Genomic DNA, 14,197 nt, shown 5'->3' on the forward strand with positions numbered 1-14,197 from the left:
GGATAAAGCACATAGCAGAACTCAGTGCATACAATTCACCAGGTATTTTTTCAATAAGCAGCAAGTTCCTGTAGGGATGAGAGGAAAAAAAGTGGAAGGTTTATCAGATGACAAGGAGGAAATCCTAGGAAATGTGGAAACTCGAATGTAAAAAAAAGGTACTTCTATATTAGAAAGAATTCATATTAAAAGGAGAGGGGGAGAACTGAAAAGGTTTGACAAAATATAAGAATGACGAGATAAAAAAAAAAAAAAAAAAAACGGATATGAGAAGAGGAACACTTCACAAAAAAAAATTTTAAATAAAAATTTTTATTAAAATGGAGGACCTTTGTTACACCCTGATAACTTAAGAATGTGAAATTTTCAGTTATCATGGTGTAACAGGAGAAGAAAAAACCCTGTATAGATAACTAAGTAAGCAAGCTTGTTCCTAAGCAGATATCGTTCAGAGCCTTTGAAAGTAACGAATACAAAATATAAAAAGGAAGAAAAACATGCTTGCATCCAAGTGGAAAATATAGCTGAAATTGTTTGTTGAACTAAATAAAAAAAAAAAAGAAGGGAAATTTATTACAGTTGTGATATGATAAAATAAGGTTAAGTAAAGCAAAGAAGATTAGTCATAGGATTTTGTATATGAGAGGCTAGTTTTTACACTTGAAATAAGAGATTAAAGATTTGAGTTAATTCTTAGAAAATTTTGGAAAGGGGATTAATTTGGTATAGATGACATAGAGGCTAGCTTAAACAAAAACCAAAGCTCAAGGTCATAATTCCCAAATTGAGACTTCATCACGTGTCAGTCGTGTGCACACGGACTGCATGATGTTTTGGCAGAAAAACGCCACTCTAATTGGTCAGTGAAATCGACTCCAGTAAGGGGGGAAGAAAAGAAATTGAAGAAGGTGCCGGTAGGAGTCATCGTATAAAAGGGTTAGGAATCCCCCCCCCCACGAGGCTTTTTTCCTCAGTGTTTTCTTCACAAGTCTTCGTATAGGTCTCATGCGGTTTTCCTGAGTGACGGGTTAGGAGTTTTCTCCGTCCGACACAATAAGGAAACAAAGTGTGCAGGATTTCAGTTCCGCGTTCCTATTGTAAGAAATGAGGGATGCCGTTTAGTTAAAAAGAAAGAAGATAATGTCAGTGTGTTTCATCGTCCAGTGATCGTAACGAGAGAAAGAAAATTCTATAAAGAAGTCAGTACCCACTTGGTGAATTTTACAGCCATAGAATAGATGATCCTATGTATGTCCTTGATTGAAGAATGTAAGGCAAAGATTGTGAAAGCCCATCTTAGCGCCAAAAGAACTTAGGAGTGATAAGTTATAGAAGAGTTCGTCCTAGGAAGGTAAAATATCGGAAAAAGGTGTGTAGAAGACCCAAGTCAAAAGGTACTGTAAAATTTCGTGTTAATTCAAATCATATGTAACTGTAGTCATTGTTCAATTACTGAACAGTTGAAAGGATTAATGAGATTTATACTAGGACTTTAGTACATGTCAAACTAGAATAAAAATGAGCTTGTTACTATTATTTAATACATATTCATGTGTGCCTAGAGATTTATGCATGTACATTGTATTTTACTTAAGAGAGTTTTAAGGATCAAAAGAGTGTATTAGCTCAGCGAAAGGATAATTTTAATCCATATTGTCTTAGTGAGAGAATTAGAGTAACTGATTATATATGTCCTAGAAAATACAGATTTATAGCATGATCAGACCAGTAAAGGGTTAGACAAAGGATCAACTAGTTCTAGGATTATACATGTTTGTATGTATAGAATCTGTTATGGCAATTTGATCACAATTCTCATGTAGGATCTTAACCTAATACTTGTGTTTAGCTAGTAAAAATTTGTATTGTATATTTTTAGTATTGAATTGAGTTTTATTTGATAAAGAATGAATTGTACTATGTTTAAGAGTGAAATAAACTTTTGTTCATTGAAAATACAGTTGTCTGAGATTGCCACTCAATGCACCACTTGCAACAACGTACGAACCTAATCACGTGGGGGGGGGATTTTGTTGAGTCACGAGATAAGGGTCATGAATGCATAATAGTTTCACACTCAGACATATTTTGGAAATTGCTCCTTGTTTTTGAATTTTATATTTTAAACTAAATGTCCTGAAAGGCGCAATATAAAATAAATATTTAAGGACACTAAGGGGAGAAGAAGCTTGAATATTTGTATTTGGGTGATATCTCATATATAGATAGGATTTGGATAAAGACAAATAGATTTTCACTTGTAAGGATAATTGAAAGCCTAATAATCGTAAATTGGGACACAACACTCTACTTGAAACTACCTACCATTTAAGATTAGCCTCGTATTTTGTGTTGAATACTATGGCTACTCCTTTTCCTTGATTGTCATTTCCTGAATATAACATTTTGTATTTATTGCTCAGAAAAATCTCACCAGTTTTTGTCTTTTTTGTTTCAGTCACCCCAATTATGTCGATCTGGTACTTATCTAATTCCTCAGCTAGCTCCATTTCTTTGCCATTCAGGCTTCTTATGTTGATAGTACCAATCTTTAACTCTGGTGATGGTGAGTTGGGGTGTGTTTTCAGATTTGTTCCAGTAGCTGACTTTTCGCTGTTCACCTTGTTTCCCTGGCGAAAACAACGGAGGCCTTGTTTAACCGGGTGACGCCCCAGCCGGCATGAAATTTTGTCATGTTGTACCATCATTTTCTATATTGGTTTAAGCCAATAAGAATACAATTTGGTCAGCTAAATCCCAAATTGCCAGTCCATCCTTGTTCGTTCAGTATACATGTAGATACCCAACAGGGTGCACCACGAGAAGGTGAGGATTGGACATTAGGTCAGAAGACCTGGTCGGTTCTCTGCATTCCTTTAAAGGCTATGTGGAGGTCTCCTCTCAGTTATACAGCTTTGACCCTTAAGCACCCCTTGTGCTTAAGGGCATAGTACCTTGTGCGAGGGCATAGTACATTAGTATTGCAGACAGGTTAAAGTTAGATAAATTAGAAATCCTGTTCTAGAGAGCAAACATTGAATATTTTCAGGCCTCCCATAATCAGTGTGATGGTTTCACACCAGGCCACAGAAAGTCATTCAAAAACATCCACCTGGACAATCAGGTTGGCAACTTACTATAAAAACAATGCTTGGTCTACAGATTTCAACTTTCCTTTCTATTCCTTTTCCTCATACTGTGTTATATAAGTGAATTTTGTCAAGCCTGTGATGGATATTCAAAAAGGGTACTTCTAATGCATTCAAGGATATAACTGTTACATTTGTAGAAGTGAGCAGATCAAAGGATCTTTCACCCTTGGTAAAGATCACAAATCCCTGAAATAAGCATAAATAAATAAATAAATATATATCAAGGGAAGTATAGAACCCAGTCTGGTGAATTCTTGTCCTTATTGGAGTTAGGAAACTAGCTGGTGATTGCATTTTAAATGACTTTTCATATACTTTTCAAACATAAAATGGTAGGATAAACTTTATTAAACTATATTCTTTTATGGACATATCTTCAAGCCATTTTTCATAAAAAAATCTTTTTAGGCAAGTTTTATAAAAATATACAAAACAGAAAATTTAGGAAATATATTATATGATGGACGTGTTTTCACTTGACTATGCTACCAATTATATATTTGGTTTAATCCTTTATCCAAGTGTAAGCAAACGAAGTTTGCACCTGAAGTATATTCAGGACTGGGGAAACTTGTGGTAAAGGTGTTATAAGTTCTGATCACTTACCTTAGTATTCCCTAATGCAAAACACATCTCCTTGTGGACATATATAATGCTATGCATTAAGGGAAAGATCACAACCCAGACCGGTTTTGACCTTTATAGAGGTGTCATCAGTGGGAGCCAGACCCAGAAGTGGTGATACTAAGGTGGAAGTAATGCAGAAGTCATACCACCATATACCAGTTGCCAAAAGGAGATGTGCTTTGCATTATGGGATACTAAGGCAAGTGATCAGAACTTATATCACCTTTACCACAAGTTGCCCCAGTCCTGAAAATATTTCAGGTGCAAACTTCGTTTGCTTACACTTGGATAAAGGATTAAACCAAATATATAATTGGAAATACATTAAATCTTCTGTTTTGTAGATGAATACATATAAATCTTCTGTTTCGTGGATGAATAAATATAAATCTTCTGTATTTTTATGGATGGATATAGAAGATTTAGGAAATACATAAACATATAATCCTATTGCACAAAATGAAATTTATGACAGATATTCAGTATATATGGTTAGACAATGAATTTCAGTTACCCAGTGGCTTAATGAAATAAAATAATTTAAATTTATTTTAGCCATCCATCCATGGTACCTGTGCTATGGAAATGATGTTTACCTTCATAGTGCTAGAGCTCTTAAAGAAATACCCTTTTAAGTTCGATTCTAGCTTCTGACTGCAGGAATTTTTCTATTCCCTCCTTCAGAAGGTTCCTAATTGTGTTGTTCTTTGACAAAGGCAAGCAGGATTTCTTTTGGGATCCTGGATTCTAATCCCACAACTGAAGAAAATTGACAGCAGAACTCGTGCTATTTTAGACAATGATATATAGCATTAGGATAAAGAACCATGAGATGGTAGCAGTTGCTTGTCATACTTTCATCCCTGGGTGCCACACTATGACATCACTGATAGCCTTGATCAAACTATCAATGATTATGGAAACAGATTATGGAAATCTGTCCATAATCTTTACAAAGTTAGGTTAGTTAGGAATGAAATTATTTAACTTATACACTTTGGGAAATAAAAGGTGTAATGAGATTTATTTATTTAATTTTTCTTACTCTAGTCACTCGCATCATTCCATTAAGTCACTAGACAATTAACTGATATTCAGTTCATCATCCTGATATTCACGTTTTTTTGCAGTAATTGTTTTTATTATTGGTGACAAAGATAAAACAAAGAAACGTGATAATGTTTAGCTATGACAATTCATTAAATTAGTATTCTGCTGCTGCTGCTGCATGATGCAACTAGCAACAACTGCAGCAGTTATAAAAACCAGATGAGCAGAGCTATTATACTCCCATGGCTTTCTTCTTTTTCTATACAACAAGTTTTGTATGCAAATAAAATCTATCTTATAAATATTATAAGACAGATTGTGGATGAGGTTGAGTGGTGGAGACGGAGAGTTGTAGAGTAGGTGCCCTCCCTCGATGAGTCTTTGGACTCCCCAGAGGCGTCACATAATAATAATAATTATTGTAAGTATGTGTGAGTACACAAACATGCATGCTTAAATTTAAGCCAGTCTGGTGGCTGAGTGGTTAGTGTATCCACTCTCCAGCCAAGAGTCTGAAGGTTCAAATCCCATCAGCGGCATGGATGTTTATGATTGTTCTACTAACTAACTGTTTACCATACATACTGCTTTAACCTGTGTCCTAGCAGAATGTCCCATGATGTCTCTGCATCATAACAATCACAAATAACTAACAAATTTAAATCATAACTGTGTGTACACTTAGTATGTACACACAGTTAAAAGAAACGACTTTTTTACAACAAATAACCTGAAAATGCTTAATAAATTTACCTGGAAATAATGAGAAACATGTTACAGCTTTCTCAAATGTAATTGGCTCTCGAACTGAAATATTACTGGTATATATATTTCTTTCATTCAGCTTGTCACCCAGAGTAATAACCAAAAACAACAGAAAATAGCCAAACCTGCAAAAAAAAGAAAAAAGTATATAACAACAGTAAAAAAATTAAATGAGAGAATTCATCATACTCTATTTCAGGATATTAATTTATAATCAATCAAAAAAGCTGAAATTCATTTATTCTGAAAAAAGAATTTCAATGATTTTTGAAAAATTCAAAATCTATTCAAAAAAGAGTAACCAAAATTAATATAATCAAAAGAAATTGAAATAATAGAAAAAGACAACAGCTAGGCATTTTGCTGGAAGGTTTGTGCAAAGAAGGCTCCTGTTTCAGATAAGTTTTTTGGAATAACAGTGTCTGGGTATGTTTCTTTAAGTTTGATTATGAAATTGTTAAACTTAGAGTAGAGTATAGTAACCAACAAAGGAAAGATGGTAGCAGCTTTGTCTTTGCAGGAGTTTAATTTTGATTTTAGTCATTTCGTGAAATGTGAGGTGTACTATATATATTCGTTCGATTATGTTGATAAATTATGGATATCTAAAGCAAATGGAAGGAGGGTGTATGTGAAGCATGATCTGAATGAAGACTTGATGAGAGGTAACATACTGGTAACTGATAGTAGTGAAAATGCCATGAAAAAGGAGTGCTCATCTGAAAGAGGAACAGTGTAAAAGCAAAAATTTGGTAAGTTTTAAAAATGCAAATGAGCAATCTAACAAACTTAACAATTGATTGTAAGAATCTCAAAAGTGATACAAATGTAGCCGAAGTTGAAAAGCAGAGTGCAATTAATAGTAAGGTAGTAAGTGTCGTTGACAGCGAACAAATGTGCATGGCTGGCGATAAATTCGAGAGATTGAATGAGAGCAAAAAAATTAATCAAGATATGAAAGCTGAGTTGGTTAAGATGAGGCAGGAGATGAAATGGATGCAGAGTGAAATGAAGAGAATTCAAGATGTATGGAAGAGTAAAGAAGACGAAAACGAAACGAATGATGTCAGTATGAAAGAGGTAATGAAGGACCAGCGAGTAGCACTGTATAGGAATTTGATTATTAGAGGCATGGTAAACTAGAAGATGCACAAAGTTTGTTTTCCTGGAGTTAAAATGAATAGAGTGATTGAGGCATTAGAGATATGAGGAATAAGTGAGCAAATACTAGTGGTGGTGGTGGTGGCAGTAGATGACGTTGGTGTAGTTGTGGTTAGAAAATGAGCTGTAGAGTAGGTGCCCGCCCTCAATGCGTCTTTGGACTCCCTGGAAGTGTCATATAATAATAATAACAATAATAATAATAGAGTTATTATTATTATTATTATTTTACAGCATCTCCATGGAGTCTGGAGACTCATCGTGGGGAGACCCAAATCAATGAACCAAAACACAGAAACCTATCATACCTCTCCTTGAACCCATTCACTGTCAGGGAACTCACAACCAATTCAGGCAACTCATCCAACTCAATCACTCACCACTCTCCATGCAAAAAATCTGGTCTACACACCCCCTACTAACCACAGTCTTACATAACTTCCAATGGCCCCTAGTTCTCTGACTATTTCTCATATATTAAAAAATTTCACTTGCATCAATTTAATACAACCCCTTTAAATATCTTAAAAGTTTCTATCATGTTCCATCTTATCTGCCTATCAACTAAATTTTGTAACCCACAAACCTTCAACCTATCCTCGTAAGGAGTATTCCACAGACCTGTCGCCATCTTGGTCACTCGTCTCTGAATCCTTTCGACCACCTCCTGGTCCTCAAGAAACCAAGGTGACCAAATCTGTGCACAGTAGTCAAGATGTGGCCAAATCATTGTCTTATAAAGAGGGATAATAACTTTCTTATCTTTACTTGTTAGTGTGTTTTTCAACATCCAAGTAATTATAATGATACAAACTACTCTGAGACATAATTTAGTTTCATGCTCTGAAACTTCAGACCTCTGTAGCCACAACAGAGGAAATCCAGGAAGCAATATCACTTACCAAGAATGGCAAGGTTGCTGAAGGTGATGGCCTCCTCCCTGAGTTCCTTAAATATCTTGGCGGCCAGCATGGAAAGGCATGGCTGTCAGTTCTGTTCTCTACTATCATCTCTACTACAGAACTACCAGCCCTTTGGCAGGAATCAAAGATAATTGCGGTTCCCAAGTCAGGGAAAGACCCAGCTCTGTTGGAAAACTTTGCCAATTACCCTTCTATACTCAATCTACAAGATCTTTGAAAAGAGCTTATAGATTGGCTCATACTGAAAAGGATTTCCCTGCTCATCGAGATGGTTCTCCCTATAGAGCAACCTGGCTTGGCAGAAACTGCTGTGATCAAGTTTTGGGATTAAAATAAAAATCTGGAGCTGTCTTCATTGATTTGACTTGACAGTTGCCTATGGTACAGTTTGGATCAGAGGTTTGCTCTCAAAGCTCAGTTTCATTACAAAATTAAACAGCCTTAAACTTTTTAGAATTCATGCTCACAAACAGAAAAATTCGGGTCCATATTGGAGGAAAGAAGGAAGAGCAGACCCAGATTCCTTCAGAATGGCTTGCACCAGGGCTCTGTTTTGGCTCCAACCTCTTTTTAGCATCTATATCTTGGACATTGCCTCAACAACAACAACAAGCAAATATATGTACACAGACGATATGGTGATACTCCACCAACTGCCCTCTTTCAATTCCTTGGAGGCTGTCCTAAACACAGATGAGATTCTTGAGAAATATTTCGAGCAGTAGCATCTAAAGCCAAACCCTATCAAAACAGTATCCACACCTTTCCATTTTAACAAAAAGGAGGCAAATCACCAACTCAATTGGGGTGAGGATCATGTTTGACTGGGCTACCACAAAAGAATGATCCTCACCCCAATACATGGAAGTGAACCTGTATAGAAGTTTGTCCTACAAAAATCACATCTGTAAAGTAAAAGACAAAATAAAAATGAGGAACAACATCATCTCAAGACTAAGTGAAACTAGCTGGGATTGCAGAGCCAAGGTACTTAGGATCTTTGGCCCTTGTTAACTCTGCTGCAGAGTAGTGTGCACCAGTCTAGGAAACATCATTGACTCCCAACTGAACATCACCATGTGAACGATTAGTGGGACCCTGAAATCCACCCATCTTCCATGGCTAACAGTGTTTTCCAACATAGCCTGACCAAATATAGGAAAATGACAGGCTTCACTAAAAAAAGTGGAGAAACCACGCTGGCCTGGTTGGCCGAGTGGTTTGCATATCTGCTCTCCAGCCAAAAGGCTGCGGGTTTGTATCCTGCCATGGGCATGGATGTTTGTGATTGTCTGTAAAAATGCTAGTGGTGGTGGTCGACGGTATATGGCAGTGGTGTAGATGATGAAGGTAGTTACGGTTGGTAGAATGAATGGTGGAGACAGAGTTGTAGAGTAGGTGCCCTCCCTCGATGAGCCTTTGGACTCCCTGGAGGAGTCACGTAATAATAATAATAAAATCAAAAATAACTTCCTACTGCCTCTCCACTCAATCCTCATGAATCCCCCCTAGAACTCAGCTGAAGTCAAGGTACCCATTTTGGGACATAACCAGAGCCTTTTCTGGCCCAGCCTTCAATTTACAACATGTGAAACCCAACAATGGGCTATGAACTTGCTAATAAATGGCTTTCTTGCGAAAGACCCCTGCAGCCACCAGCTATGGAAGAAGGCTGCCTAAAAGGGTATGGACTACCATCAACAGAATCAGGATGAACCAGGGCAGATGTGGCTATCTACTACATAAATGGAATATGGCAAATAGTCCCTACTGTAACTGATCCATACTCTACAGACTATCGAGAATATCATCAGTGACCATCCTTTTCGCTGACAACCTGCAGGAGATACATGAAGTGTCAAAGAAGGCCTTAGAGTGGCTTTCAACATTAGAAGTTGAAATATAACTGTACTCTGCCATAAGAATAAATAAATTATTAGCTCCAACATCCTCAAATCCTTTGTCCCCTCTATAACATGCAATTATCCCTTAGCAACTGTATAAATCCGACTTCCATCTTGCCATGCCCAAATTCCTCCCTCCAATCGATATCCCCATAATTAAAGTCTCCCATAATGTGTATGCAACATTGAGTTCACTACTACCTCTTCTGAAGAAACTGAGGTGTATGAAGAGGAGGTGTTAGAGCTGTTACACAAACTGAATAAGAATTCAGCAAAAGGGACTGATGGGATATCAGCATGAGTGTTAAAAGAGTGTTCAGCTAAACTAGCTATGTTTGACCAAGCTATATAATTTGAGTCTCAGAACAGGAAAGATTCTGCAGGAATGTAAAGAATATACGGTAATCCCATTGCACAAGGGTGGTGCAAAGAGTGATGTATCCAATCGACCAATCTGTATCTCAAGGGTGATGGTGAAGATTTTGGAAAAATTGGTTAGAATTGCATTAAAAAATGGGTTGACAGTGAATCTCTACTTTGCAATGAACAGCATGGATTTAATGAGGATGTTTTAGCAACTTGTTCAAATTATATAATAATGTTACCATTGAACTAGACAAGGGGAATGGATACACAATGATACTTTTGGATTTTGGGAAGACTGTTGCATGAATTGGAGAATATGGTTTGGATTATAAAATATGTTTAAGACGATGGCTGACTGATAGACATCAAAAAGTGGCATATGGGGGATTTGAGCGTACAAGATTTAAAGTAACTAGTGTACCACAACGATCAGTCCTTGTGGTGCACTGTTATTCAATCTGTACATTAATGATATTGGGAAGGATTTGACAGGTGACATACAGCTATTTGCTGATGATGCAAAGATAGGTACGGTAATCAGGAATGCTGTTGATATGTAATACTTGTAGAATGATTTGAATAGGCTGGAACTGTGGGCATGGGAAACTCGATATCAGTTCAATGTCAGTATATGTAAAGTCATACACTTTGGTGTGATTAGATATTCAATGTCATATTATATTGGTGAGATTATGCTAGAAGAAAGTGATCAGGCTAGGGATCTTGGAGTGTTAGTAGATAGCAAGTTGAAGTTCAGGGGCCATGTAGCAAAGATTGCAAATACAACTCAAAAGATAACTGCAATGCTGAAATGAACTTTGACATGTAAAGATAAAGATGTCATTTTGCCTCTTTACAAGGCCTCGATAAGACCTGACTTGGACTATTGTGCTCAGGTCTGGTCTCCTGCCTTTGTTGTAATTCTGATACAGTGGAGAGAGAGAGAGAGAGTGCAAAGGAGAGTGTTAAAAATGATATCAAGATTTGTGGAATACTGATTATGAAGACAGATTGAAAATTTGTAGACTGCATACACTAGCAAGGAGAAAGATGGGTGATATGATTGAGATATACAAACTTCTGAGTCATACAGGATTTCAACTGATGGAATTTTTCATTTTAAGGGGGTGGGAAAAGGATGAGAGAGAGAGAATCCTTGGAAGTTTATTTTTCACTTGGTTAGACTATAATAAATTTAGTTTAATCCTTTATCCAAGTGTGAGCAAACAAAGTTTGCGTCTGAAAGTATCTTCAGGACTGGGGTAAGGTGGTACAACATCAGGGCACTCCTTGCAAAGGTGGAGCAAGCTAACATCACGCCTATCTCAGTATCTCCCATAATGCAAAACACATCTCCTTGTGGATATGTATAATGTTATGCATTAAGGGAAGGGCCACTACCCAGACTAATTTCGACCTTTATTTAGGTCTCTTCAGTGGAAGCCAGGCCCAAGTGGAGATACCAGGCAGAAGCATCAGAAGCTTTCAACATCTTTCTCTAAATCCAGAGTAATTTAATAAAAAGGTGGCACACCGTTTGGCAACTCCTATAGGTAGAGATGACCTTGCTAATGCTTCTGCCTGGTATCTCCACTTGGGCCTGGCTCCCACTGAAGAGACCTCAATAAAGGTCGAAACTAGTCTGGGTAGTGGCCCTTCCCTTAATGCATAACATTATACATATCTGCAAGGAGATGTGTTTTGCATTATGGGAGATACTGAGATAGGAGTGATGTTAGCTTGCTCCACTTTTGCTACGAGTTTCCCAGTGTTGTACTACCTTACCCCAGTCCTGAAGATATTTTCAGGCGCAAACACTTTGTTTGCTCACACTTGGATAAAAGATTAAACTAAATTTATTATAGAATCTTTGGAAGCTGAGAATGAATTCTGCAAAGAAGGGGATGAGGGCTAGATTTTTCTCTCATAGGGTGGTGTGTGAATGGAATAGATTGCCATTGGATGTGGTATGTGCAAGCAGTATGAATTCAAGAACAAGTATGCCAGTTGGTGTGTGTGTGCGCGCGCGTGCTTCACGTAGTATGTGGTCTCCTTCGATAAGTTCCTGACTCACTGGATGTCCCTCTTAATAATAATAATAATACTTTACTTGACACCTAAGCAAAAAATATCTAGACCTAATCATAATGATAAAAATGTGATATAAATATCAAACTTTCCACATAAGCTCATTCTGTTAAGTGTCATCCATCCAGAAGGTAGACTACTAATGGATCGTTACCTGAGACCCATAATATGTAGTAGAAATATAAGATGGTGAGGTTCTGATCTCTTCCATTTCATCGTTATTATCCTATGGCTGTAGATGTGGGTTCACGGGACCAGTTTGACTGTTTTAAGGGACAAAAACTCAAGTTTCTGGGAACAAAACCCTCCACCACCATATGAGACTGGCTAGCACATAAAGTAAGCTGGTTATATGATAAAATCTGAATTGTTTGAACTTATTAAAGAAATTTACAGAAAAGGAGAAACAAGGGAGACTTCAAGCAGAGTATAATAACCCCTATACAAAAGAAAGCTAATACTATAGCTTGTAAAACATTATCAAGCAATTGACCTTTTGTCACATGCTTCAAAGGACCAGTTTGGATTAAGCAAAAATTACAGAAATATAAATTACAAAAAATTATAGGGACAAGGCAAGCAATCCTGCTTTTGTGGAGTTGGAGAAGGCATTTGCATAAAATTATTCATAAGTATAGAAAGAGCTAAAGAGAGACATGAGGGTTATACATGATCCATACTCAGAACAAACTGGTAGAATTAGAAGCGATTAGAACTCTGAAACTGCTAAAATAAAGAGAGGAGTTAAGTAGGGCTGCTCTCATCCCCACCTCTTTTTAACTTACATATTGAATAAGCTATAAATGAAATAAAAGTGGAAATAATGTCTAATATACTCATCTACAGTCATAGCGTAACCTGAATAAGATTTGCAAATGACACTGCAATAAAGTGCTGATTCAGAAAATGAACTTCAAAATGTTTGAAAGTTTTGGAGAGAATTTTTAAAAAAATATAATATGACAGAATATTATATAAATACTAATAAAACCAAAGTTCATGGACCTTGTCATGAGTAGAAACCCAGCAGTCTCTGTTAAGATCTCTTTCTGAACAGTGAAACAATACTACAAGTTTCAAGTTTTAAATATTTAGGGAGTGTGATAACTGAGGATTGTTGGAGTGAAAGAGTTATAAGAAGAAAAGAATTTCAATGGTAAAGGAAACTTTAATAAAGATGAGATATTTAATTCTTCTCCAACATAAATTTGGAACTATGAAAAATATTATAAAAACATGTTTGGAGTATTGCTCTTTATGGAAGTGAAACATATGAATGGAGCTGGTCAAACAAATACATGAGAAAAATGGAATCATTTCAGTTATGATGTTAGTGAAGAATACTAAAAATTAAATGGACAGAAAATGTGGCCAAAGAGGAAGTGCTCCACCAAATAAGAGAGAGGACAGAAACATAATTAGGATAGTGGGAAATAAAAGAGGAAATAGATAGAATACCTTTTGACGCACAGAAATTTTAAGAAAATAATTTCTGAAGGAAAAATGATGGGTAGGAGACAGTATGAAAGACCAAGACAGAAGTTTCTAGAACAAGCAAAATCAAATGCCACAGGTACATCCAAATGAAAAGGATAGCAATGGATAGGAGTGATGGCATTTGAAGCATTCTTTTCTGTAACTTTGAAGATAAGGAAAAGTCCTTTACACACACACAAGCTCTTATTTCCATCTGACCATTTTTAATAGTCAGTAATGGTCAAACAATGAGTAAGTGAAACAGTTCAAATTGTAACGGACAAAAGATTTAGTACCCTCTAATGTTGTATAAAAGAAGTATCACAGTTGATGTAGGAGTTGATCTAAAGATAACAATATCCCAAATTTTTGGCATATTAAGCTCAGGAGAATGCTTCATAGCCAATGATGACTCTAAATTTCTTCTTCTTCTAAGCCATTTTTATAACAATTTTTAGTTTAGGCCTCTCCTATTTGTTGAAGGCTTCCCGATGCCAACATTTACACTCATTCTCTACTAGGTAATCCTTCCATCTCTGGTCATCTTCCTTTATATGGATTCCACTGAGTGATTATCTTTGTCCACCTATCACTTTTCATTCATGCAATATATCTTGCGCATCTCCATCTTAACTTTAAAATATCTTCTCCTATAACCAACACTTTTGTTTCTTTTCTTATATCT

At 36.5% G+C, this 14,197-nt stretch overlaps 1 protein-coding gene across 5 annotated transcripts in view; it reads right to left on the reverse strand.

Moving 5' to 3' along the window:
- LOC150102183 (endoplasmic reticulum membrane-associated RNA degradation protein-like) overlaps window positions 1-14,197 on the reverse strand; it is a 197,377-nt gene that overhangs the window by 111,820 nt on the left and 71,360 nt on the right. For all 5 annotated transcript variants that reach the window (XM_090399424.1, XM_090399425.1, XM_090399422.1 and 2 more), the window contains exon 7: window positions 5,583-5,719. In XM_090399424.1, coding sequence (XP_090255550.1) covers window positions 5,583-5,719 — 137 coding nt within the window. The remainder of the gene's footprint in view (window positions 1-5,582; window positions 5,720-14,197) is intronic.

Source organism: Typopeltis vanoorti, chromosome 10 (assembly GCF_054136105.1).
Source record: "Typopeltis vanoorti isolate ZY-2024b chromosome 10, IOZ_Tvanoo_1.0, whole genome shotgun sequence".
Classification (NCBI taxonomy): domain Eukaryota; kingdom Metazoa; phylum Arthropoda; class Arachnida; order Uropygi; family Thelyphonidae; genus Typopeltis; species Typopeltis vanoorti.